This window comes from Hypoxylon trugodes (genome assembly GCF_022578975.1).
Source record: "Hypoxylon trugodes strain CBS 135444 unplaced genomic scaffold F4822scaffold_8, whole genome shotgun sequence".
Lineage (NCBI taxonomy): Eukaryota > Fungi > Ascomycota > Sordariomycetes > Xylariales > Hypoxylaceae > Hypoxylon > Hypoxylon trugodes.
The window spans coordinates 835,003-860,443 of NW_026250023.1; the positions used below are offsets into that span (position 1 = coordinate 835,003).

At 46.4% G+C, this 25,441-nt stretch overlaps 10 protein-coding genes across 10 annotated transcripts; 3 read left to right on the forward strand and 7 right to left on the reverse strand.

Annotated features, from left to right (window-relative positions):
* Positions 1–112: 112 nt before the first annotated feature.
* Positions 113–2,058, reverse strand: F4822DRAFT_432221 (DUF580-domain-containing protein; the record flags this gene model as incomplete). Its single annotated transcript, XM_051461612.1, has 7 exons — positions 113–303; positions 391–436; positions 490–1,242; positions 1,295–1,412; positions 1,475–1,643; positions 1,700–1,757; positions 1,810–2,058. 7 exons carry the CDS (start codon positions 2,056–2,058, stop codon positions 113–115), a joined length of 1,584 nt encoding a protein of 527 aa, XP_051311145.1.
* A 782-nt stretch (positions 2,059–2,840) lies between these two features.
* Positions 2,841–4,452, reverse strand: F4822DRAFT_432222 (major facilitator superfamily transporter; the record flags this gene model as incomplete). The annotated part of the gene is made up of 3 exons (XM_051461613.1): positions 2,841–3,774; positions 3,828–4,074; positions 4,149–4,452. The coding sequence occupies 3 exons, from the start codon at positions 4,450–4,452 to the stop codon at positions 2,841–2,843; spliced, it is 1,485 nt and encodes a 494-aa protein (XP_051311146.1).
* Positions 4,453–4,741: 289 nt separating this feature from the next.
* On the forward strand, positions 4,742–6,205 carry F4822DRAFT_412889 (uncharacterized protein). Its single transcript, XM_051458994.1, has 2 exons — positions 4,742–4,830; positions 4,935–6,205. The coding sequence occupies exon 2, from the start codon at positions 4,958–4,960 to the stop codon at positions 5,984–5,986; it is 1,029 nt and encodes a 342-aa protein (XP_051311147.1). The 5' UTR covers positions 4,742–4,830; positions 4,935–4,957; the 3' UTR covers positions 5,987–6,205.
* Positions 6,206–6,571: 366 nt separating this feature from the next.
* F4822DRAFT_432224 (MFS general substrate transporter) lies at positions 6,572–8,229 on the reverse strand (the record flags this gene model as incomplete). The annotated part of the gene is made up of 2 exons (XM_051461614.1): positions 6,572–7,172; positions 7,226–8,229. 2 exons carry the CDS (start codon positions 8,227–8,229, stop codon positions 6,572–6,574), a joined length of 1,605 nt encoding a protein of 534 aa, XP_051311148.1.
* Positions 8,230–9,348: 1,119 nt separating this feature from the next.
* Positions 9,349–11,664, forward strand: F4822DRAFT_445326 (fungal-specific transcription factor domain-containing protein; the record flags this gene model as incomplete). The annotated part of the gene is made up of 2 exons (XM_051463364.1): positions 9,349–9,532; positions 9,589–11,664. 2 exons carry the CDS (start codon positions 9,349–9,351, stop codon positions 11,031–11,033), a joined length of 1,629 nt encoding a protein of 542 aa, XP_051311149.1. The 3' UTR covers positions 11,034–11,664.
* Positions 10,831–12,365, reverse strand: F4822DRAFT_445350 (putative NAD dependent epimerase/dehydratase; the record flags this gene model as incomplete). The annotated part of the gene is made up of 2 exons (XM_051463365.1): positions 10,831–11,710; positions 11,813–12,365. 2 exons carry the CDS (start codon positions 12,363–12,365, stop codon positions 11,283–11,285), a joined length of 981 nt encoding a protein of 326 aa, XP_051311150.1. The 3' UTR covers positions 10,831–11,282.
* A 562-nt stretch (positions 12,366–12,927) lies between these two features.
* On the reverse strand, positions 12,928–15,268 carry F4822DRAFT_445352 (uncharacterized protein; the record flags this gene model as incomplete). Its single annotated transcript, XM_051463366.1, has 3 exons — positions 12,928–13,869; positions 13,921–14,636; positions 14,776–15,268. The coding sequence occupies 3 exons, from the start codon at positions 15,266–15,268 to the stop codon at positions 13,525–13,527; spliced, it is 1,554 nt and encodes a 517-aa protein (XP_051311151.1). The 3' UTR covers positions 12,928–13,524.
* A 335-nt stretch (positions 15,269–15,603) lies between these two features.
* On the reverse strand, positions 15,604–17,053 carry F4822DRAFT_432228 (uncharacterized protein; the record flags this gene model as incomplete). Its single annotated transcript, XM_051461615.1, has 2 exons — positions 15,604–15,728; positions 15,787–17,053. 2 exons carry the CDS (start codon positions 17,051–17,053, stop codon positions 15,604–15,606), a joined length of 1,392 nt encoding a protein of 463 aa, XP_051311152.1.
* Positions 17,054–17,574: 521 nt separating this feature from the next.
* F4822DRAFT_432229 (acc synthase) lies at positions 17,575–19,403 on the reverse strand (the record flags this gene model as incomplete). The annotated part of the gene is made up of 9 exons (XM_051461616.1): positions 17,575–17,727; positions 17,788–18,007; positions 18,086–18,253; positions 18,310–18,389; positions 18,441–18,646; positions 18,700–18,845; positions 18,902–19,164; positions 19,217–19,258; positions 19,320–19,403. 9 exons carry the CDS (start codon positions 19,401–19,403, stop codon positions 17,575–17,577), a joined length of 1,362 nt encoding a protein of 453 aa, XP_051311153.1.
* A 3,789-nt stretch (positions 19,404–23,192) lies between these two features.
* On the forward strand, positions 23,193–25,394 carry F4822DRAFT_342787 (amino acid permease/ SLC12A domain-containing protein). Its single transcript, XM_051455828.1, has 3 exons — positions 23,193–23,990; positions 24,045–24,077; positions 24,195–25,394. The coding sequence occupies exons 1-3, from the start codon at positions 23,476–23,478 to the stop codon at positions 25,339–25,341; spliced, it is 1,695 nt and encodes a 564-aa protein (XP_051311154.1). The 5' UTR covers positions 23,193–23,475; the 3' UTR covers positions 25,342–25,394.
* The last annotated feature ends 47 nt before the right edge of the window (positions 25,395–25,441 follow it).

Here is a 25,441-nt window from a genome sequence, read left to right on the forward strand (position 1 = left end):
CTGTCGAATTAGAACACAGCTCTGTGAATCCTACGTGAGATCACAGTATTCAACTTTTTAAAACATTACAGCCAATCACTCACCCCCATTTCGCATCCTCTCCAACGAACTTTTAAGCATGGATGGCCACCTGAACATGCGGATAGACTCGAACCATGGCGTCGTACAGATCGGGATGGTTTTGCATTAAAGCCTGGGGTTCCCACGCAGTCGCTACGAATATTGTGTCAATACCGCTGCTTATTGGCGTCGTGAAGATATTACAAATCTGCAGTCCAATAAGAAATGCAAACGCCACAACAACTATGAACATCTGATATTAGCTATCATGCATGAAGCTTTAACAAGGAAAGACAGATTTCGAGAGGCAAGCAGAGAAAAAAAACTCACCGGGAGTATATGAGCCGTCGGAGTTATACGCCGGTTTCGTGAACACCTACGCCACAAGATTAGCAACCCCTCTATCCAACGCCACCAAGAAGTTCTTACCAAGTACAAATAAGCCAACAAACTTGTCGCATAGCCGACAAACGTAGCTCCCATCGAGAGGACCGGTCCGATGAGGCATTCGTTGACCAGAGCATCAATACCGCGGTCCTTAATCATATTCCAAGTATCCTTGGCAGCAGCGATATAGGGCTTTCCGTACAAAGCAATGTACGAGAAAGCGTAACGATTGAGGAATTGTACCGCCCAATCCAAGATTCCAATAATGCATCCGAGAATACAAAACATAATGGTTCCGACGATATTCCCCTGGGCAGCTTCATTTTGCCGCGCGACGGAACATAATTGTCGTAGGAAGTTGATGATAGCGACAATCAATGATCCAAGCGATATCGATCCGAAACTGTAGGTGAGTGCCCTCCTCAGACTGCCTCTAGTGGCACCCCGGGGTAGGTTATGCGGGTGGAAGTACCAGGAACCATATACACCGGAGATCGTCGTGTGGATTGTGTTTTTCAGCCACTCCGAGATCCAATACATGGCGAAGGTAATGAAAACCAGCAAGCCCGTAACCTTGGCGGTACTGCAGCCACCCGCGCCCTCTGCACACGCTGGATTTTGACCTGGTGAGAACTTGGCATATACAGCTACAAATGTAACTGAATACCAAGCGGCGAAAGCAGTCGCGCAGAGTCCACCGAGCGCACTGACAAGATAGACGTGTCCATATGACTTAGAGACATCAACGGCAGTCTTAAGCATGAGGGCGCTGAATGGGATGCGGGGTATCCAGCTCTAGGGAGAATGGTGAGTAAAGCCACAAATAAAAAGCAATGGGGAAACTCACAATAAAAGCAAAGATCAAGAAGGCGACAAATATCAAGTAAACGATACCGCCGGAATAGTAGTGGCGTGAGAGCATGTAAATGGCTGTCACTAAGCCAAAGACGATGTTCAAGATACCGCTATAGTAGCTTGTGTTAGTATCACCCTTTTCCCAATGAAGGCGCGCAAGCTCATTACTCACGTTATCCAGATGAACTGTTTTGGAAACTGACGAGCCAGCAGTACGTAAACATAGCTAAATACAACAGCGACACAAAGACAGAATACGAATAGAATGAGAGTGTTAGTATTGAGCCCGACTTGCGATCCGGAATCATAGATTCCACCTCCTTGGAAGTGTTTCGTGGAGGCTGCATCTAATTAGTCTTGTGAAACAGCACGCAGTTTACTTAAAGATTTGACTAACCATAGCCGTTGATTGAGATACCAGAAACAGCAACAAAACCCGCGACGACAAGAAGGAACTAATCGGGATTATTAGCATCTCAATTACATAGTCAAAGATGCGAGACCTACGAGAATACCAGCCCAAAGGTCATTGTATTTCGGACGTTCTAACTTGAATGTCTGGTCAAACATAGGCTTCTCGTTCCCATATCCATTATTTGGGGGCGGTCCAGAAGGAGGAGGCTGCGCATATTGTTGAGGCTGTCCATACTGCTGTTGACCATATTGAGACTGTCCGTATTGAGGTTGTCCGTATTGGTTAGGACCTTGTTGCTGCGTGGCGTAATAAGAGGCAGCTTCACCTTGATTGCCCGCCATTTCGAAATACACTTCCGGCTTTTCTCCTCACTCTTGGCGGTTGTGATCCGATGGAAGTACAGTATTCTATGTGTTGATCAATTGATCAACATGGATGGAATGTTCACCAATAGAGAAGTTGGAGGTACTGCCGTTGCTAGCGACACAACGAAAAGGATCAAACAAAGAAACAACACGGTTTGCTCTGGAATGAAAAACTCCGGTCCGCGAGGTTATCAATCAAGATTCAATGTCAATAGTAAAATACGCTAATGTAATGTTATTTTTACCCCTAAAGGCAGGATTGACATCATGGCGGGCGGTTGGGCGCACTAGCAGAAGCTTGTGAAGCTCATTTTGGAAGATACCAAGGTACTAAGACGGTAGGACGGTTAGAACGGCTAGCTTAGACCCTTAAATTGGTGAGTGTGTAACGATCTAAAAAACGATAAAGATCTGGGCGTGTCCGTTTTCTTTTCCAATAGAGTCGGGTAGTGGCAGCCTCTGAGAAGGCTCCAAGAATCAATGGCGTCACCGTCGTCCCACAACATATCAGTATGCGGGCATGCGAAATGACCAAGCGGATCTGTGCTCATATCTCGTATTACATAACAATTTCTCAGTCGTAACTTGTGAATGCTACTAGAGTTACCCGAAAAAATAAACAGTTTCATTTTTAAATCTAGATTGTCTCACACAATGTCAATTTCTTGGAGATCGTGAGATCTCACCAGCGCGCTAATCCAAAACTAAACCAAAAAACCAGGTACTCATGCAAGATGCCGCATTACCGAATTACTGCTTCATCGCACTTTAATTCCAGCAAAAACAATAATAGCTGTTAGGTATAGTGCCGCACTCACTAAATACGGTACGCCAAGAGTACTTGTCGCGATACCTCGAACCCATAATGTCGCCATCAATGGAGCGCCTACTAAAGAACCCAAAGTCTTTACCATCATTACGATAGAGAAGATATGGGCTTCTGGATCCTTTGAATTCGTTGTTGGGTCGGTATCCTTTGGTGACACGGATGGCGATTTTAGAAGACCTAATGTGAATACGGGCAGAGCGGCTCCGAGCGAGTATAATAAAAGTGATGGGAATAAGAGCCAGACAGTAATTGCGGCAGCGATGGCTAATGCGCCTAAGACAGAGAACACCAAACAAATTCGAGCGTAGCGAATATTGTCTCTATCAGAAAGCGATGGGGATTGTGTCTCGTTATGTGTACCCCTAGACCGAAGGATAGTGGGGATCACGAGAGTAAGAAGCGTGAAGTTCACAATAGCTTTTGCGGATAGAAGATACCCCGCCGAGGCGAATTCCCAGTGGTATCTCTTCGATATGAATTGCGCTAGGAGTTTAGTATCAGAACTCGCAAGAGAAGTGAGGAAGAAACTAATGAGCAGAAGGGTTAGATTTCTAGGATGACTCCTAACGATAGAATGAAGAGTACGGATGCGCTCGATAACAGGTCCAAGTATGGAGGTCCTGGAGGTCTGTGCTTTCAAGGTTGGTGATGATATGAGAGGCTGTCGTTGCTCGTCCTCTGACATCGTTGATGTATGCGCAGGGTCCGTGAGCAATGATATGGTGGGAATAGCTAACACCAGAAGACATATTCCAATCCAGAACGGAAGAAGCAAATGTGCAGTCATGGTCGCGCCAGCAAGTCCGGGACCGACAAAGGTTACCACATACGAAACAGCATTTGTCCAACTGAAATAAGTTGCCCTACGATTCTCAGTTAGTCACTGAGGAAAGCGGAATGAGAATAGAAGCCATACCTTACGACGTTGTCGTCCGTCAAGCTTGCTGCGAGAGCGTAGATGATTGAGTTGAAGACACACTCGCCACCTAAAATGGAAAGACTTGGTGCAGCGACGATAGCTTTCAAGGGTAGGCTCTCTTCGAAATACCCTACTACGATAGTCCAAGCAAGCATGAACAGCCTCGGAGTGAGGTTAAGCCATAGTACAGTCTTCCGGCCATACTTCTCAGCTATGAATCCTATAGGGATAGTCATGACGAAGTCTGTGTGTGCATTAGCCCTCAGATGAGTATTTCTACAAGATCCAGACCTCAATGCAGCCTAACATCTAACTCACCACCAACAATCCATAGAGTATCCATGATTCCGGTCATCCAAGCCAGGCTCTTCTGGACGGGATCTATCTTACAGAGCTTCTCGTCAATACTTCCATTGCGGTCGATGGCGGGTGGATCGTGTGTGGAATAGTATTCTCGACAGAGGCGCCTTTCGATTACCCGGTTCAGTGGTAGCTGATAGAGACTTGTCGATAGGTTCACTAATAGTAGTAGGAGTAATAGTGCTACTATCGCTAGTTTCGGGCTCGTGCGACGACGTATACCTACAGTCGGGGCGTCCCCATCGCCATGAGAATCTTCCATATCGCATTATTGTTTGACGATGAGAAGAAGATGGTGACAACAAAATGCCAGGCGATGCAGGTGATGCAGCAAAGAGTGGGGCAGATAAGAAGCTTTGTTTTATGGAACCCCACTTTAACTACATCTCCCATTGCGTTTAGCTGCATCTTTAAACCATACTATTCATATAAACATATTCAAAGGATTACCGAGTACCTTAGGTAAGATTGTCCCCTTGGGAGGAAACCACGAAGCAGTTGAACTATTGAGTGGCTCTTTCCTTTCCTTTTGCTTTTCTTCAGCGTCTACTTAAAATATGTTACTAGGTAGAACCTAGATTCTTCAAGGATTTTCTCAGACGCCACGCGGTGACACGACACCATCAACTCTATCTGCTCAGTAAGTTGACACTCCTCCGAGAGCGGCCTAGATATCAGTGTTCGGAAATCTCACATTATTTGCATCGCTTATCTATTGAAAGCTAATCAATTAATATCTAAAAGCCATTAGTTGAGAGGAAGACAACATGAAACTAGTTCACATCGACTACAAGACGGTCACTGGAGATGTCTTCACGCCGGAAGACTCGCCGAGACCCTCCGACCGCAATCCATCTCAAAGGTTCAATTCGTTTTTCGACTACCCCGCTGAAGAACCTCACGCAATAGTACCTTCTGGGATCCCATGCTCCTTCAAAAGATGGTCCCCCTTAATCCTACGTACCCGTGGACTTTCCTCATCGGTTGTTCAGACTGTCACCCTTTCCTATTTGCAACAGCACTTGCTGCTAGGACATGCCAGGTCACTTCCTTCTTCCCATTTAACCGGAAATAATATCGACAAGGACGTCATGACCTCTTTCGCCCACCTCCGATTTCCTCCCGAAGGAATCTTCATGCGCGTACTCGCATATCCACCGAAAGATGAAGCCCACGCGTTCCCGTTATTCACAGCTAAGGGGGTTATTGATCATCTAATTTCCTTAGAATGGACACACCGCACCCTTTCCAACTCACTAGAGCCCCATAAGGAAAGACTCGACGTCTACGACCCATCCGGACTCAGCCTAGAATCATTCGAGCTTGTCCGAAACGGCAGAGAAGACATCGAGTTAATATTTGTGCCTTTTGACCATCGCGCAAGTCTCTCACGTCGATACCGCGTCTTCTGTCCCCCAGCCCGGTTTGCGTCGCAATCCTACATATCGGCTATTAGTCAATACGACTGGCGTCGACCGTGGTTCCTCGCGAGCAATAATGGTCTGGATATGGCTAGAGCTGCGGAAAAGATTACCCGCGAGTGTGACAAGCTCCGCGAGATGATTGTTGGGGAGCTTAATCTGAATAATTGGATGGACAAGGGTATGCTCAGTCAAGGCTTTACTTTCGACGTCCTGTTTGATGAAGAGAGGGATGTGTTCCAGCTCATTGAACTCGATACGTTCGGTACTCGGTCAGCCTGCGGCTCATGCCTTTTTCACTGGGAGGATGATGCGTACGTGCTCCACTTCCCCGGTAGCGGTACGGAAAACACGGAGTTCAGGGTCACGTATTAAGGGAGTAGGGCGCTGGATTCGACCAGTTGCTTCTGGTAGTTTCCTTATAAGGGTCGTACGGCTTTGGCATTTGCTTAAGGGAAAGATACCCCTGAGATTTCATGGCGATGAGTTTCACCCTATAACTAAGAAATAAGTGGGTATCGCTGCCCCTATTCGCTAGTTTTCGCGGTCTATTCTATAAGAGCTCTCAATAGTAATGCGCAGTCTTTCACCGGGTCTTTATGCATGCAGTGCTTTCTCCTTGCGTATAACTGCGATTAATTCCCGCATATTTTGATAAGTGGTCCTATCGTGAATGAAAGGAAACCCTCGCGCAAGAGCAAGGCCTTTCGGAGTTAGAGGGGACTACGAAAAGATGTGACAATATCCAGTCACCTGTTATGCGCACGGCCATTTGTAGCCGCCTTTTGAATGAATACGTAGAATAAAATTTGTCTTCTCGTAAATTAAAATCATTAAGTCATTATCAGTGTAACTCATTATATCTATGCCATTTGAAATGCATGCAACCCGCTCTACTTTTGTCTAACCGTCATTCATCGCCCTCCGACTAATTTTCTATCGCAGCTCCGTCATTAAAATCTATGATTCGGCCTCGTTATGTTTCATTTCATCCTTTTCATCCGCTGTCAATTCAGCTGCTGCTTGACCGATACGCGCCGTCACAGCGCAAGCTAAGGTAACTCCGGCAAGTCCGAGACCAGTCCAGAATCCGATTTGGTATCGTTCGCGGAGAGTGGGGTTCTCATCTGCATGAGAACGAGACCATGATGATATAGCTAGCTCGGCGACACCAAGCCAGAATGCCATACCGAGGTATCCGAGACTGATAATCCACCCGGCAGCGGTCGCTTGGAGACGTCGAGGCATGGCTGTCGTGGCAAATACGTTCGTCACATTGTACGTGATATCGATTCCAATAGTACCGCATATCATGGATGGGAATATGTATGCCCAGTAGATGTGACTGCTCGATAATTTGTCCGGTCCGTCTTGTGCTGGTATTAAGGGGAAGAGCAGTACGCAGATGACGTAGCCCAAGCCCGAGATAATCAGCAAGATTTGCCCCGAGAATATGTGTAACACGAATCCTCCTGTCATTGCGATGATGAAGCCTCCCGCGGCAAGGGGAATGAACCATGCAGCGGTTTGTAAGGGGGTAGCGTGTAGAACCTCTTCGATACTACGCCCAAAATTAGCACGAGTCCACGAGATAGGCCAGATTGATTAACTCACTAAAAACTCGAATAGAATAAAAAGATCGCGAACACGCCAAATCCACAGAATATGAAAGTAGAAACGCGTTTCATATATTTCGGGCGGAACAGGTCGGCTGGTAGTAACGGTTGAGCTGACACCCAACCCTGTACGTACACCGCAGCACAGAGCAAGAGCGCGCCGACCACAAAAGTGATATAGATATAAGGCGTACGCCAGCCATCCGGAGCGCTACCGCCATCCGTGAGTGCGAAGACGACTAATGTCAGCCCAGGCACAATTGTGCATACGCCCCACCAATCCATACGTATATCCGTTGAGTCATGATGGAGATGTCGGGGAATAGTGAAGAAACCGGTAACGACAACGAGGAAGGCGAACGCCGATCCAACCCAAAAGTACACGGTCCAATTCGCGAGCTGGCCTGTGAGAGCACCCATGATAATACCAAAATAGAACCCTATACAAGCTGCCGCGCCATACAGACAGAAGACGAGGTTCTTTCGGGGACCGGGCCGATATGTCTGTCCTAGGAGCGCGAGGCCGGCGGGGAGGAAGGCGGCGGCTCCTATACCTTGCATAGCTCGGCTCACTATTAACATTGTGGGGTTCTTGCTAAACCCGCAGACGATAGACCAGATCAGGAGCCAGATGTGGCCGATCAGAAACACGATGCGACCTCCATACTGCGCGCAGAGCCGAGCGAACGGAAGGAGTAAAGCGGCAGTGGTTAGATTGATCACTCCGGCTGGCCATGTGCGTTGCGCTTCCGGGATTTCCAGTGCTTCGGCGATAGCGGGTAGCACGATGTTGAAACCACTGATGAAATACTCGCTCATGGATAGTGAGGCGATCACCGCAAAAACGAATCCGACCTCGGCCGCCAAGTTAGCAAGGGTTTCGGGCCGTTGGCGACCGAGTCGCTCGATATCGGCTTTGCCTAAGCCATCCTCGTTGCCGCTTTCAATGTTTTCGGGGTTCGGATCGAATATGCCATTATCGATCTCTGCTGGTTCTGTCATCACGATCTATGGATTTGGGACGACACTCAATCACGAAAGTCTAAGTAAATGGTGGAGTTACAAATTTTATTGAGGACCCATGGAGCAACATATCCCAACGAAGCCTGTAGGTAGAAGTTGCCAGAGACATCTTGAGACCTTATAAAGAGGGCACCGGAGGAAAGAGTGATACACCGACTAGAATCTTAGTCGTATTAGTGCCATTAAGAGCTGCTTGCTACTTACTTGCAAGCTGCGAGAAGTGTATCTTGGCCACCACATTGGGAAGTTCTAATGGATTATGCAATCGAAACTGTGGACGGAGGATGTTAGTGCAAGGTACTTATAGTTATACCTTCACAATAACCTGGGTAACCCCAACCACCCCATTTCTATGTCTATTCCCATTGGCCGAGATCAGTTTGTAACGAATTGGAAAACTCCTATTGGTTCCGTCATCATGCACAACTTGAGTCTTGGCTACCTGTTTCGGCTTAGTCTGACCAACTGGGAACTATATGTGCGCCACCTTTTCAACTCCACCTGATCGAGAACTTTTTACAGAATCATGCTGTAAAACGGAAACGTCTTCTTTCACCATCATTATCTATTACGTACGTCAATGACTTACAGGTATAGAACCACCAAATATTGACATGAAGAAATGTCTAGCTTTCTTTATACTAGATGGTTATCATTACTAATATCAAGAGAAAGGTTTCGGATGCTGGGGACTTACATATCTGTTGGTGTGTGAAGTCAACGTATGATCCGTATTGTTGTCTGGTCAAGCTTTCTTTAGCTCCGATCCGGACCGTACTTTGCCCTCAAAATCAGTTGCTGGTTGACTTGATGGTAGCAGTAAATGTAACGGCGCAGTACTCGCGTGCTTACCCCTGTCACTGACACGATCTATTCCGGTTAATCCAGCTGCGGCACGGAAGCAGTTCTGTCCAAAACAACATCACATCTCCATCTATTTTATGGCCTTGATGGTCGTTCATACGTCTGATGGTCGCGCTAAAAGCTTGTCACAACTGCCGGACTCGTCGCCTGAGATGCGATCGATCTATTCCTGGGTGTAATAAGTGTCTAACTACTGGTCAAGAATGTCTTGGGTATGGCAAACTTTACAAATGGATGGGCAATGCGACGTCGCAAGCTCCGAAGCTCAAAACCCCTTTAAGGCCGAAATCAAGTGCCGTGGCTTATGATAAGTCAAGTCTAATGAAAATTGAACCCAATTACCAGAATCCGATTATCCCTCTACTTGATCCATTGCTACAAGGCTTAGGGCATTCGGCACGATATTATCTTAACTATTGTGAGTCTGCTTCTTATCCACTACGTTTCATTCCCTATCATACTAATATTATTCAGATGCTATTCGCTTCTGCCAAGACCTTGTTTTATATGATTCACCGCAATGTAGTGCTAATCCATTCAGGGACTTGGTCCCTATGTCCCTCGAATATCCTTTTCTCCGAGAGATAATCGTCGCGGCATCGGCTTTACATTTTTCTAACTCTATGCGCTGGAATAAAAACCCTCAACCTGTAGTTAACGCCCTCGTTGACGCTCTAGGTGCGCGGCATAGAGCTATTAAGTCGCTCCAGGATGTGGTTGAACGCCAGGAAGCTCTGAGAAATGAGCCAGCCAACGACGGCGAGAGGGATGCATTGCTCGCCGCGGTACTCTTCTTCGTCAACTTTGTGCTGCTTGATTCGGGTAAAGGTGGATGGCGAGCTCACATGAATTTCGTTGGCAAACTTTTAAGCTTGCGGACAACTACTTCTTCGAGCCTACGAAACTCACCAACATCGGCGCCGGAGTTATGGTCTGATCAAAGTCCCCTTCTGGATTTCGCAGCGGTTGAGTCTCTTATTGCTTTACCTCCGGCTGGCCAACATATTTCGTCTTCCACGTCACCGGGCATTCGCGACTACATCGCTTCGGATTCGGTGGCTTATTATATCTGGAGCAACGCACTCGACTCATTAGTCTCATCTTTGAGTAAGACTACCCCGCCACCGTTGACATTCGACGGAGACGACGATGAGATTCTTCATATCCTCATTCGTACCGAGGCGAACAGTTACCACAGCTGCCCTTCTCGTTTACTGCACACTGTTTTTAGGACTTCGCGACTAGCAAGGGATATCGGCGCAAGTGAGGCTGGCGTATTGACTGAGCAGCAGATGCAATCTTGTCTCGAGCTTCTAAGGGAAATCCAAACATTTGACGGCGATGCATGGGCGACCGAAGTTTGCACTAGAATTACAGCAGCTGTTGGTTACATGGATGATGTCGAAGTTCAATACCGAAAACATATCGCCGCCACATTCCGCGCTGCTGTATGCCTCTACGTTCTCTTGGTTGCGCCGGAACTACCAAACCAACTCTCCCAACTCGCATCATCAAATGGGATAGGTGAGGATAATCTGCCCGTCCTCCCCAGCGCAGAAGAGCTCGTCGCTACGATTTTACATCACTTATCCCTCATTCCGACCGATAGTCCACTATTCAAATTTGCTACATGGCCAATATTTCTTACTGGTGTTGCGACGGCAGATTCGTCGCGTAGGGCGTGGTTGCTGGATCGATTACGCGATATGAGATACCTCTGTCCCTGGGGGATGGTAACATCAACGATGGAGACATTAGTAGAGATATGGCAAATGAGGGACAATATCGCGACGACGGAAGAACATAATATGGGTGAAAGTGGCCTCACTGGAGAATCAATGGTGTCGCTACACGAAAGGGACAGGAACAATTGGCTCGTGCAGCTCAAGGGTTTCAAAATCGATTGTTTGATTGTATAGACGACCAGACACAACGCATTAATTCACGGGAGGCTCCACAGTGGCTCCGAAGAATCACCCAACCAATCATCAGTTGACCAAGAAAGTCTTTAGAGACGGTAGTCTTATTCTTATTCAGGACCGATTTCGACGGGAAATGACGATGTTAATTGTGCGAAAAGCTTACGACTAACTAATATGGACCCCGCGATATACACACATACGATAACCCTTGGCGGACCAGCCCCTCAGGCGAGAACGCCTACACGCTCAAAACCCCGCATACGGGGTGGCGGTCTTGTTTCGGATCTGGTCCGCAAGCGCCTTGTAAGAACCAGTCTTGATATCTTCCACGATGCCAGCCTTCTCTTGGATCTCCCAACCCAACTCTTTATGGGCCTTCTCGCTAGAAGCACGGCTTGCAGCAGCCAAGAAGGCCGCGAAGAACGGACCGACCTTTCCCTTAGCCTCCTCGAGCGTGAAAGATTGTACAGGGACCTGCAACGCTTCGGCCATGGCATCGAATACTTGGCGTGCAGTCAGGTCGGTCGATTCGGTGGCGTTGAAGATGGAACCGGCTTTCGCCTTCTGCGCGGCTAGGATGTATAGACGGGCGGCGTCGTCTACATGTACGGCCGAGGTGTGCTGTTTGCCCTCATTGACGGCGAGAACTTGGCTGTTCTTCGCAGCAATGTGCACTGAAGTTAAAGGTTAGTTATCACTTCATTGGAAGCAATTAGATCATTCATATCTCAGAGGGGCTAGTATAGGGCAGCAAGATAACATGGGGAAGTTCTTACGGAAGTGGAAAAGACCGCTACCACCGCGCCCGTAGACATATGGCGAAAGACGAATGGTTGAGACTCTGATTCCCTTCTTCGCGAGGCTTAGGTCATATTGCTCGACGATGTGACGACGAACGACGGGGTTCTCAGGGTACGGTGCAGTCTCGTCGGTTATTCCGCCATTGGGGTCCGCCTCAGCCATCAGGGTGCCGGAAGTCATCACCAGCGGCTTGTTAGTACCTTGGATTCCGTCGGCAATCGCATCAGAAATAGCTTTCTGGTCATCAATGACTTCTTGGTAGTCGACGCCCTGTTTTCCGCGGAATGGGTCTGCTAAGTGCATGACGATGTCCGCTGCAGCGCTCTCACGACGGATTACATCGAGGGTGGTTAGGTCGCCGCGGACGGGTACAGCGCCCAATTTCTTCAGAATCTCGTCGCTGGCTTCGGAACGGGACAGACCGTAGACTTCATAGCCTTGGGCGATTGCGAATTCGGTGATGCGCGAACCTATATAACCGCTGGCGCCGGTCATGAAGATGCGCTCTTTCTTGGTGGTGTCTGCCATTGTGCTTTCTTGTATAAGTGAATTGATGAGTGGATCTGTATGATGAATTCTATAGTTCTTTAAAAACGAAATTAGAGGAAATCGCCAGACTTTATATAGATAATGGTATAGACGTTTACTTCAACATATGGTGGTCATGTAGTAGTCAGGTTGTTACATAAGGGACTTAATGAATGGTCCGTTCTCTTATCCCCGCATAAATCTGTCGATCTGAAGATGAACTAGGTAACACACAATTCATCTCTATCTACTTCGAAAGTACTCCCTCGCATAGAAATGTATATATACGGACTTTACTTCATCTTAATGTCCGGATGGAATATTCAAAGCTGAACAGGTACATACCTAGGTATTTGGGTACTCTGTAGCCTCTAACTGAAACGGGTAGAAGGATGCCGGGTCGGTCCCAGCACGACACTTTAACTATTAGAGAACTTTTTGTGCAACGTGAGGCTGAGGCAAGCGTATATGATTGGCTGTCAAATCGGAGCTGACGTAGTTTTTCGGCGATATCGGCAATAGTATTGGTAAGCTCCATGCTATGCCCGCTTAACGGAATTTCCTATTTGAGCCAAAAGTTAACCTCACCATCAGACTCGACCACTCTTGAGATCTCGAGATACTAATGAGAACGGCGAAACGGACCTAATGAGCTCCGTGTTATTCCACTTTCAAATGCTTGTCAAATCCTACCTCCGTATTCTCAGCCAGGTCCTTTTGCCTTGAGTCACCGGAACTTGCCGGCATTGACGGGATTCAGAACTCCGGCGGCCTACGGTCGAATTCCATAGGTATAGAAGCTCTTGGATTATGTGAGCAAGACAGCTTTATTGGTTATATCGAATGCAACTTACTCCATCTTCGACCTTATTTCTACCGGCAATGGCGCTATCTCGACCGGGTTTCATTGTTTCACACATGCCTACCCACTTCAGTGTACATAATCATCGCGGGGTATGCCCTTCATTGTTTGCCTATCTACTTAGGATATCGTCAACAAGGCAAAAATAGCACCATTCATACCAGAATACATTTTGTTATTTCCTGGTGTATCATCCTACTCAACCCACTTCTGCTCACATAGCTCACTGCCATCCAAGAAGAGCGACCCATCCTCCTAGAATCGAAAACTAGACTCTCACCATGAGGTTACCACACCCTACAAGCGCACGTAAGAATCATCAAGAATCGTAAAGAACTCAGTTGTACCAATAGTTCTCTGAGCCCAGGATGCCCACGAGCTCTCCCCATCCATCGCGACGGCGTTACCACTGGCCGAACCCTCAAATCTGGCTGAAGCGGCTTTAAACTTATCTGAGAGTCTCTTATACGCAGGACAAAGCGGATCGGAATTTGCGCCCAGATGCGACATGAACTCGGTCAAGTACGTCATCGTGTGAAAAGCCGAAAAGTCCTCGAGGGTATCGCCAGCCACCGTAGGCGATGTTTCCCGGGATACTTGATAAATAAGGATATGCGCAGCCGGCATGGCATACTGAAGTATCTAAAGTCACCAATTAGTTACGGGACAATCAACATGTTTTGGTCGCCTTACCGCCCGGGGATGTTCTTCAGGGAATGGCCGCAGACGTTGCGACGATTCAATCATCCCGAGAACAGTCGCGACGAGATTCTGCGCTTCAGAAATCAGAAGATTACGTTCGCGATTGGTGTACGAGCAGAGATAGAACTCGGTCTGGAGTTTGATGAGAAGGAATTCTAGGGAGGTTACTGCCAAGAAGAAGCGTTGGCTCTCGGTACATTTTTCTAGGTCGGCGGTTGAGTATTTCACATGCTGGGGAAGATTTTGCCATACTAGTGACAATTTCTGGGGAAGTCCTTTAATCGCAGCATCGAACCAACGGTTGGTCTCGTTCTGGTTACACTGTGAGAGCTTCAATAGATCTTCACGGAAGGTGCTGAAGAAGTTTCGTAGTCGAAGCCATGTTGCTGCACAATACCCTTCGTTAATCGACCAACCGTGTATATCAAGCTGTGGAGGGTCCACACGACCTTGATCTGGCAGGCAAAATAGTACAGCATCGTCAAGATCCAACGGAAAGCCGTATTCGCAAAAGAAACGACCGATTAGAGGTGGGCGATGCATAACAGTACATACCGACTTATCGATGATATAAATGGCCGAAACTAGGCGGCGGTGCATTTCGTAGATATAACGGAGGACTCCATTGTCATATCGGGTAGGTTGGTGCACCTTAGATTCGAAGAAAACGCCGCTAAGTTCAACAAGTCGTCTCCATGTTTGGAAGTCTATTTAGATATGTTAGCAGCGCAGCATACGATCTAAGTGGTAGGTCAAACTTGCGTCTATCGCCGTAGTGTAGCGAGGTAACGATGAGATTTTGATATATCAGTAATACCGCCATATCGTTTATCGAAGCACTTTTACGCCAAAGTTCTATGCAAGAGGAGGACGCCTCAATCAACTTAGGAATGCGATCCTTGAGATTCCTCTGAATATCGCGCAGAGGGCTTGGAGGGATATACATGATCATAGACGACGCTACCAGCGTGAAGTATATTCCCAAGGCTTCCCAACGTAGGTTGTCCCCTAAATAACAGCCAAAGTAGCTGTCGCTCACGCCCCCTGTGTCGTATCTCACTGGAAAAGCTGTACTAGATCTGACGTTTTTCGCCAAATCCAGTAATGCGTACGCCCTTAGGTTATTCTTCTCTATAAGAGTTGCAAGACATTCCAAGAGCATATTGACAAAAATACGAGGTACAACACGGACCATGCTGCTTTCTAGATAGTGCTCAATAAGACCGACGTATATCGGAAAGTCTTCCACAATACTTCCCAGGATCCTGCATTCTAGCTCGATCCCCTCGGTTTCCTGGGGACCAATTGTCGACATTCCCAGAGAGGCCCAAGGTGACATTTCTGAGGACATACTTGGGTAATAATTGATTGAGGATTTGTTATTGGTGTGGAGTGAGAAAAATATCAGTTTGGCGTTTGCTCCTAGCTGATAGAATAACGATTAAGTCGACTCTATCGTAGCGACGCATCAATTTTATAACATTCTCTGCCTAATGTGATCAACAGCCATCACGCTATGCCAACTAGATGCTTCCGAGATATTCTCTTACGGACAAAGGTATCGGAGCAGATTCTTCGACAAACTACCATAAATATGACGGGTATTTCAATTGAGTTCTATCAACACTGCTCTAGTTAAAGCCCAAACGCATCTGCCTATCCTAAAGCTTCGTTCTAATGCTCGGAGTCGCTAGAATCACTAGAGTCGTAGGAACTATAGGAATCGTCAGGATCCTCAGTATCATCAGTAGTGTTGATGCTTGTGCTACCTCTGCCCTCTTCATTGTCTTCGCTATCCTCTGTCATCTTTTCCCTCATACAGTTCATATCGGCTACGCTTATTCTTGTTTGGCTCACTACTTTGCCCCTCCAAAGACGACATCGCTCTTTTGACGGGCTTTTTGGTGTTCTTGTTCTTTGAGTTATTTGCTGCATCGTCTTCTGTTTTTGCCTCTGTCGGAGGCGTTTGTGCTTCTACAGACGGAGTCTCATACGCTACCTTCTCCTTTTTCCAAGCGTCGAGCCACGGTGTTCTCCTGCGAGCCGTTTTAAAGAAGGCCGAAATCTCAAATATCATCCCGGTGTGTATGGCTCCGTCAGCACGGCGCTCGAATCCTGTTCGACGTTCCGGCCCTTGCTTCATCTCGTACAAAATGGCATCATGATAATCGCCTGGCCTCCAGGCGGTCGCGGTGTTATCCCGAGGCTGTAACATGATCCCATAAGACGCTAGGTAGAAATTACCGCCCTTAGTCCAGTCTTGGGGGGCTTTGCACGTACAAGCGACAATCCAAGCATTGCCGTTAGATTCGTTGTGGGTGTATCGCGCATAGTTGATAGCAGACATCCCCGAAGGAGGCGGTAACCGCAAACCATTTTTACCCGTCTCGAATGTTACCACTTCGTCTCCAACTTTGAAATGAAAGTCGTTATCCTTCCTTTGCATATCCATTCGGGGGTAATCATACTTCTTGATCGTATTGTTATAGTCGTCGATGATTTCGGCCGGGAGTTTACACTTCATTAAATTCCAAATAATTCCCGCCATTCCTTGCGTTCTCATATTTATATCTACCTCCTTTTTCACCTTATCCATTGTATCTATCGCCGCTAACGGCGCAGCCAACCTAACGCAGGGATGATCGCGCGAACCACACGTGTATCCGAAATGGACAAGTTGTCCCGCGTCGTTGCGCTTATCATTCTGGCGAAACCTAGTAATCTCCTTACATAAAGTAGTCATAGTATGCTTCACCTCGTCGTCGGGTATGAGGTCACGGATAGCGACGAAGACAAGCTCTTTAGTATCAGCATCGCGGACTATAATACTCTCATCCTGCTTTACGATATACTTAAAGCGCGAAATATCCATATCTAAAGTTTCCCTTCGTATCGTATAGGGTTTCCTTACGGTAGGAGGAAATTTATCGGCCCAATAATCGTCCCATTGTTCTTTCGCTTTCGGGGTGCCAGCTACGTAAAAGTCGTTTTCTGGATATGGGTCTTTCAATCTCGGGAGATATACTACTTTGATCTTGGATAGGTAGGCTTCCTTCTGAGCTGGCGTCCAGTTAAGGCCCAGGTCTTTTATAGCCTTAAGGCTGCTCTCCATCATTTTCGACATGATTGGGGGCGGGTATTAGGGATTAAAATACCGTACGTTAGCTAGTACGTAAAGAATACGTATAAGGTGTGTTTATGAACTGAATTTTATTCGAGTATTTCATGCTTGTAGCTTCAGTGAGGACACAATCGCCGAGTCGATTGCGAGTGCGTGCATCAGATAGAAATATTGTCGGTCTAGGGTAGTTAGCTTTAACATGTTCAAATTATTTTCTACAATTGATTCCTGGCCTTGTCCGAAGGGACTTCTTAATAACACCACGTCGTCCCATTAGGGGCACTATACTATCAAAGACCTATAAAGGATCTTTGAAATTTCAGTTTGGTGCCTCGAACCACTTCATTGTAAACTGCTGGGTCCGGAAACAGATAGAGAAACCGGGGCAATGGCTACCTAGGTATGTGTTAACGCTTGGGTAAGAAAACACTTTTTTCATTATCGTTAGCAAAACTCTATGGGAGTGTTGAGAAACGTATCTAGTTCTTGTTCCCCTGAAGTGCTAGTAGGCGATAATAAAGTCTCTAGGAATGAAGGCATAATCTCCGGTCTTTATCTCGCTGGTGGTGCTTAATATACTTGGTGACTCCGGCTGACTTCCGGACAGTACTCTGGTGGTACAATTTGCTTTGTCGAATAATAGAGCACAATGTTAATGTTTCAAGACTTGCGATATCCTATATTATCAGTATTAGCGTCATTGACGAGTCAAACGCGCATACATAGGGGAAGAGTACCAACCTTCTAATCCCTTCTTTGAGAATAGCATCCTCGAAACAGAATACGAGTCGAAATCTGCCCGGACCCGGCGCGTGATAAGCTTCTCCGGTTGCCATTATGACCCCCGCTTCATTCAGGCGCTTCGACAGTAGCCTTTCAGCCGCCCAACCATCCCCATCAGTTTCCTTCAGAGGCAGAAAGGGGGTCAGGTCAAGCCAGATAAAGAGTCCCGCGTTTCTAAGCGATAATTAGACGAGTCACATTGGCTAGGAATAGGGCGTTGAGCCCTAGTCTCAGGGATCGTGGGGAACAAACCCTTTTCGGTGAAAATTGATACCCGCCTGCGAAAGGAGATCTTCCGCTAGCAAGCGATTCCGAAGTAACAGACTCTGGGATTTCTTTAGGAACTCAGCGACGTATTTTTGATCTTCCAGGAACTTGGCCGCAAGTTCCATTGCATATTGAGACGGCGAAGAAAAACGACTAGTTGAAGGGTATAAGCGAGAGCTAGACAAAAAGTTAGAAGCACAGAGACTTACCATATTGCGCGTGTTGCTTTCGTAAATTCCTTATTCCGCGATATCACGCAGCCTAATCGTAATCCGGCTGCGCCGAAGTCCTAGTTTCAACGTCAAAACGTTACCCGTACGACATCTAGACTATTCCTTACTTTAGCCATGCCGTATAGCACATGAACCTGATCCGGGCTAATAATACCAGTAAGATCAATTGATAGTGCTGAAACGAATTTCTCCGACGGGCGATCATCGTATTCGTAGGTAGATAAGGCGTAGATTTCGTCACTGATGAGGTGTATTCCTTTGGCCGCACATAGACGCATGAGCGCAATAAGAGTTTCACGAGGGTAACATTGCCCTGAAATAATAATTAACCACATAATACCTGAAAAGTCGTCGAGTCTCACATACCTAGTGGATTGTGCGGGTTGCATATTATCAAGGCTCGGATGGTAACACCACGAGCCTTGGCAGCTTCAAAACCCGCCTCGTATCCAGCCACGCAGTCGGGCGAGAACTGATCCGTATCTCCGACATCTACATACTCTAAGACCACACTTCCCCGATAGAAACCGTCAGTATCTCGAGTTGGATGGTTTCGGGAACTACGCACCCAGTCCTCATTACGAGGTCCCGAGCGAAGGCTCCGTATACGGGCTTGCCTAACAGAATAGACTCATTATTATCAGGGTTACAGGTAACCAAGGCACAGACTTCATTGATATCAGTAACGCCAGCTGCGTAGGTTATATCTTCGGGATCTATTTCTTGAGCGGGGTTGAAATGATTGTTTAAGTGCTTCGCCGTGGCGTTTCGTAAACGCCTGGTACCGGTGTAACCCTCGCCGTACGCACAACTATATTTGTCGAATTGGTTCTATACAGGCGTTTAACTCCCTATGGTAGAAGCTCATGGTGGTTTGTCTTACATGTGCGTTGACGAAATGAGTGAATTCTTCATGGACGAGCCACTGGGGTGTCATTAGCGGATTGGAGTCTGTGACTTATATTGCATTTAAATTATTAACTTACGTTCTCGGCATTTGAGAAGCTCACAACTCCATTTGGATTAGTCAAGGGGTGATAGGCGTTTTGTGCTCCATGGTTGAAGGGCATTTTTGCCCATTTTTCTCCTCTGGCTGATAGCATTGCGGATAAGCTTAAAATTGAGGCTGTCTTTAGATTGCAACGAACAAAAAAAAAAAAAAAAGTAAAGAAAGGTCAGATTTTCTATTAATGAAATCTGTTTTATTAGTCTCTAACATATATGCTAGCAATAGATAATTGATGAAGTTGAAATACTATTCTAGGCCAGGCGATATCGGTCGGTGCTTCCTTTTGTGGCGTACAAGATGCAAAATGCGGAGTAATCGCGGAGTTCAAGATGACGCGCCGTCCGGGTTCTCAATTGCACTTTCCATCCCAAAGCCTTCTTAAGGACGAGAGATGCGTTTCGACTAAATCAATTATTTTGTATAGTCTTGAGGATTCAATTGATTTTCTTACGTGATACTATAGTTTTGTAACAGTTATTGTTGGGTTATTTAGTGGTCAATGTAACATCCAAAAATGTTGCAATTCTGGTTTGCAAAGGCAGATGGAGCGCATTTGCTAGAGATCGGATGTGTAGCGGAAGTCACGCATTTACAGTACATGGCCTGTATGCCCACGATATACCCTTACAAACTAGGAACTGCTGTGCCTCGCATCATGGACCCTAAAAAAAGAAAAGAAAAGCTACTAAAGAGATAAGATGTTGTGGCATCCATGGGATTTGATTGAGTTATAGTTGCGCAAGGGCGTTTATCGGCTACTCCGACTACATGTGCAATAAACTGATCCTTCCTAGCACAGATAGGATGATCATTGTTTGATCCTAAGACAATACAAGTTGAAGGATTATATCAATTATAACAAGTTGTATACACTCTTTAATAAATGTAGCTTGCGAGTTGATATTAGGGACTGAATCATTAATGTCAAGGTTTTTCCCCGTCGTGGCTATCGAGGTCTAATATCAATGGTCTACCTATCTCCCTCTATTTTCCCTTACGTTGGAAACCAAACTAAGTATTTGCGCAAGCCTATAACTTACCTGGGTAACGTTGAAGATAATTTCCCATCATATTCTCAATATTCCCCTCTTGACTATGAATGGGGGCGCACATTCATATTCGTTCGTAATATGTGAGGCATAGTTGGTTCACCGGTCTTGATAGCCCCCTCTGTACTAGTTCGTTTATCTCGTATATAGCGCGTAGGCTTCGGTCTCTATAGTAGGTGCCATGATTCTTAAATTTTTTTTTGTCAACGAAGCCAAGTCGGACCGTAAGAGGGCCGTTTTAGGCTTAGCAGCAATGCAATCAGCACGGGCATTTTTAAAGACGCACTTTGCCTAGCTGGCTGCGGTAAGGCGAAATGGCAAAGATTTGTAGTACAATCTATTGGAGCCAATGATTTGGCGGGCCGAGGTTAGGTGGGATCGGTTGCCATTAATTTGGGACTTAGGTGGCTCGCTTTCATACAACCATGAATGATGTAGATGTTTCGTTGGGTGCTACTTCATGTTTGCCGCTGAAATGTCAGCATTCAATCGTGGTAGACAATGCGGTAGGCTGTTCGCTAAAATGTCTTACCTTATTCAGCTCTAAATGACAGAGTGCCAATTCATATTGGTGAGGTAAGCACAGAACATACTCCACGTAAGAATGAAAACGTATGAAATATTTGTTGTACATGTGCACCGCAAATAGGCGAATGTTACTTATTTTTTAGTGGAATCTTTCGGGGTTTTCAGAGGCCAAAAGATCGAAAGATACTTACATACTTGGGTACAGTAGTGAAAGTAGTGCAGGCGTACGTTGTAGTACAGATAGCGCAGATACAGCAGTATGCCGCGTCATTACCAAGTATTGAAGTATATTCCAAGCCATACTAATTTCCTTTAGCGTCTAGCAAACTTTCAAAAGGACGTTGATTGCTGGATTGTTGATTGGAGAATTTAACTTATGCCCCATGTAGGTATAGCGTATAGCGTGCATCGGGCAGATGGACGGCTCCTCACTTGTACGACAATCGACAATCTTAAACTCCAATGTTTCTAGCGCTTCTCAGCCCTAAAAAATTAAAAGACATTGAACCTTTTCTTCTGCATGCAACTTCGCCATAATAGACAAGTTTCTCCGATCATGCAGTCAATCAAGTTGCCGTCCCAGCCGTCTTGTCCAAGATTCCCATAGTTCGATTCTATTTCCTGAATTGTCATCGGTTGGTTATCTTTTTCTCTTATCTCGCTTTCCTCTCTCTTTTTTTTCTTCTCTTATGCATGATCGTGAATCCGATGACGGTTGTCGACCAGGATATAATGCAATCCTATATCAAAAGACGGGATGTGGTGGCTTATTTTCTCCAAATCTATTGGGAAATCAAGAATCAAGCTGCGACTGCGCATTTTTATCATTCCATCGACGTCCTAAAACATGAGGTTTGAGGCGTTCGCCGTATCTAGCACCGAGCACTATTTCAGGCCTCGGTGTTTCAAGCAAAATGCGCCAGTCAGACTTCGGATCGGTACAGATCTGCGGGCGAAGCAATATGCACACGTGCCACTTTTGCGATCGTATTTTTGTCCTATCCTAAGTAAATGAGGCCTGGGGAATTGGGGTAGTAATAAGAAAAAGTAGTAAATGAGGCTCGACAGGCATTGGATACCATCGAATGCGACACTTGTTAAGATAAGTATCATTCTATTTATTCCTACTTGCTATTTGCTACCCTACTATCTAATCGTGTATCTTGTATGCATACGTATTTAGATACGCGATAGAACGAAGGAACCAAGTTATGATTAGGTACCATGTTTACTCCCCTTCGCCGGATATTTCCCTTGACCACGGTCCGTGGCTAGCTTAATCCGCCTGACATCCTACATATTATACCTACCCAAAGTACCACGCCCCCAAAGAAAAAACTTAGAAAGGCAGGTCTTCTTAGTCGCTGAAAATGCTTTTGTACAGAGCTGACTAGGCACAATTACGGCATCGTGCGTCCTAGCCTGCAGGGTCATTAGAGGGGAAAACCTGGTGGAGCTGAACCCTGGGAAAGTCCACCGGAGGCTATAAGTACAGGCATTTGTAAATTACATGGAAAAAGTACATGAAATACTTAGAGTACGTAGGCATACCTTTAATGGGTATCCCGTACCCGTATCAGCGTACATAGGTACGTTATATACTTGTATAAGTGGGCTTGGCAGCGCCTTGGCTTTTAGCCTAGTGTAAAATCACGGCGCGATAGTAAGGATCCCTCGCATTATTCACTTTTTTTCAATTCCTTCTAATGTTGTGTAATTCTTGGCAGCTCTCGGTGTGACTTTCATAGTTACGACACTATATAACTCTTATCGACTTTTAAACCCCATTCAAGGCTCTCGGTCAACATTCGATGAGTTTGGAAGCAAGGTTACAATCCTTGTGACAGAAAAACAATCTGATCGACTCTTCAATTGTTATATACTTTACAATATTGTAAAGACTAAGAATATTATTATTGTACTTATTGTAATTGTTGATCCCCGCCGACTTGACCGGCCCCAGTTCAACATCACGCGAACAGCGGTGTAGCCCCCACTGAATGGACGGTTAGGGCCTTGTCGGAGGGGGGCGATAGCGGCTGGCTTCCCCACCTTAATGCCGTACCCCTGTCACCAATGATGACATAGTTGCCCCGGCGTACGGTTGACGGTACCTATTTTCGCGGTCACAGGCGGTACCTGGCGGCAGTACACAGTTCCCAACCCGGACGATTACCCTTTCATTCTTTGGGCTTGTTCTACTTGTACTTACTCGCCTACCTACGTAGCTGGAGTAGTACCTGCCGCCTATTGAACTCAAATCCCATTTTATTTTATTCTAAAAATTTTCTTTTTTTATTATTTATGCTTATCTATTTCCCTTCAAGACAACTCGTAACATAACCTAAGACTTGACTTTCTCTCTAAGCCATCTCGATTCCTTCCCACCTACAACCACACCCAATTGATTGATATTTCCGATTGTGGAAAGAAAAGCAAAAACGCCATCGCGTGCGTACAATATAATGAGATCGGGGCCACTCCATTTCCAGCAATCATCTTACACAATATCCGACATTCCGCTATCCCAGCGGAGTTCGCTCTCGTGCTCTCAATATGGCGGTAGCACACGATAAATCCGCGCCCATGTCAGCGCCTATCAACCAGAGAGAAGACGAAAAAGGCGATGGCTCCAGCGGCGATATGCGCGAGACCTTGGTCGAGGTATCGACCCAGAATCAGCTGCTCCGTCACTTGGGAAATCGCCAAATCCAATTGATCGCCGTAGGAGGCAGTATTGGTACCGGACTTTTTGTTAGTATTGGTACTGGTCTTGCTAAGGGTGGTCCTGCGGGTCTTCTTATCGGTTATACTATCTACGCTATTATGGTCGCCCTCGTGAACAACTGCCTCGCCGAGATGGTCACTTATATGCCTGTGTCCGGTTCCTTTATCCGAATGGCTGGTAGATGGGTAGACGAGTCGCTAGGATTTATGGCCGGATGGAATTTCTTCTTCTATGAAGCCTGTCTTATCCCCTTCGAGATCTCCGCTATCAATCTTATCCTTGGATTTTGGCGGGATGATATTCCAGTGGTAGCTGTATGTGTAGCATGTATTGTGCTTTATGCGTATGTACACCCTTCATTCGAACCCCCACTGTCTAATTTGCTAATATTTGATAGTGCTATTAATATTCTAGCTGTACAGTATTTCGGGTAAGTATCTAGACTCTGGCGACCTTAGAACCGCCGTAGATCGAAATTGTATACGCCCACGGCTGCCTAGGCCTGTGGGTAGTAGTTTATGTTGTTTTTTGCTAATTTCTACTCTAGTGAAGCTGAATTCTGGCTCTCGAGCGGTAAGATCTTGCTTATCTGCATCCTGTACATGTTCACTCTAGTTACCATGTGCGGAGGCAACCCTCAGCATGATGCCTTCGGTTTCCGATATTGGTCGACTCCAGGAGCCTTTGCTACGTATATCCACGATGGTTCTCTAGGCCGTTTCGAGGGTTTTCTTGGTGCCATCTTCTCCGCCGGTTTCACTGTTGTCGGACCCGAATACCTTGCCATGGTTGCTGGAGAGTCGAAACGCCCGCGGACTTACCTAAAAAATGGATTCAAGACTGTGTATTGGCGATTCGGCATATTCTTTATTGGCGGTGCCCTTTGTGTCGGAATTGTCCTCCCATACACCGATCCTAAATTGGCGAATGCGGGCAACGGTACTGCGGACGGCTCGCCCTATGTCATTGCGATGCAGAATCTAGGTATTGGAGCACTACCACACCTTGTTAATGCTCTCTTGATCACGAGTATTTTCAGCGCCGGTAACGCCTATACCTACTGCGCCATGCGATCTCTGTACGGTCTTGCTTGCGAAGGACAGGCACCCCGTATCTTCCAGAAGACACTGAAGAACGGTATCCCTATCTATGCCTTCGCAGTCGTGATGATCTTCCCATTCTTATCACTTCTTACGATATCGAATAACTCGGCGAAGGTCGTTACGTGGCTACAAAGTCTTACCCAGGGTGCTCAGATGATTAACTACATCGTCATGAGTTTAACCTACATATTCTTCTACTATGCTACTAAGGCGCAGGGTATCGACCGACGAACGCTACCTTACTACGGTTACTTCCAGCCGTACTGTGGCTACATTGCCTTAACGTGGATGATCATTATCGAGGCTATCTTTGGTTATTCGGTATTCTACAAGGATAAATGGGACATCGGCACCTTTTTCTCCAACTACACGATGGCTTTGGTCGCTTTCTGTACCTTTTTCGGCTGGAAGATCTTCAGGCGCACCCGATACGTCTCCCCTGCGGAAGCAGATCTCGTATGGGACAAGCCAGCCGTCGATGCATACGAGGCTTCCCACAACGAACCCCCGACTCGATTCCGCGACGAAATAATGTCTATGTTCATGGGGAAGAGGAAGAAGGAGAATTATATGGGAGAGGATCCGAATTAAGAGACGGATTTATACACGTGAGGTTCAAGACTACACAATTCTAGAAATTTCGGAAACGATTCTTGGATTGAAATACATTTTGAACGCAAGAGGACTGGGT

Bases quoted from the DNA above. Each gene is read 5' to 3' on its own strand.
- F4822DRAFT_412889 (XM_051458994.1), top strand. From the start codon at position 4,958: ATGAAACTAGTTCACATCGACTACAAGACGGTCACTGGAGATGTCTTC.
- F4822DRAFT_342787 (XM_051455828.1), top strand. From the start codon at position 23,476: ATGGCGGTAGCACACGATAAATCCGCGCCCATGTCAGCGCCTATCAAC. The intron at 23,991-24,044 runs GTATGTACACCC...AATATTTGATAG, and splicing joins GCATGTATTGTGCTTTATGC to TGCTATTAATATTCTAGCTG. The intron at 24,078-24,194 runs GTAAGTATCTAG...TTTCTACTCTAG, and splicing joins CTAGCTGTACAGTATTTCGG to TGAAGCTGAATTCTGGCTCT.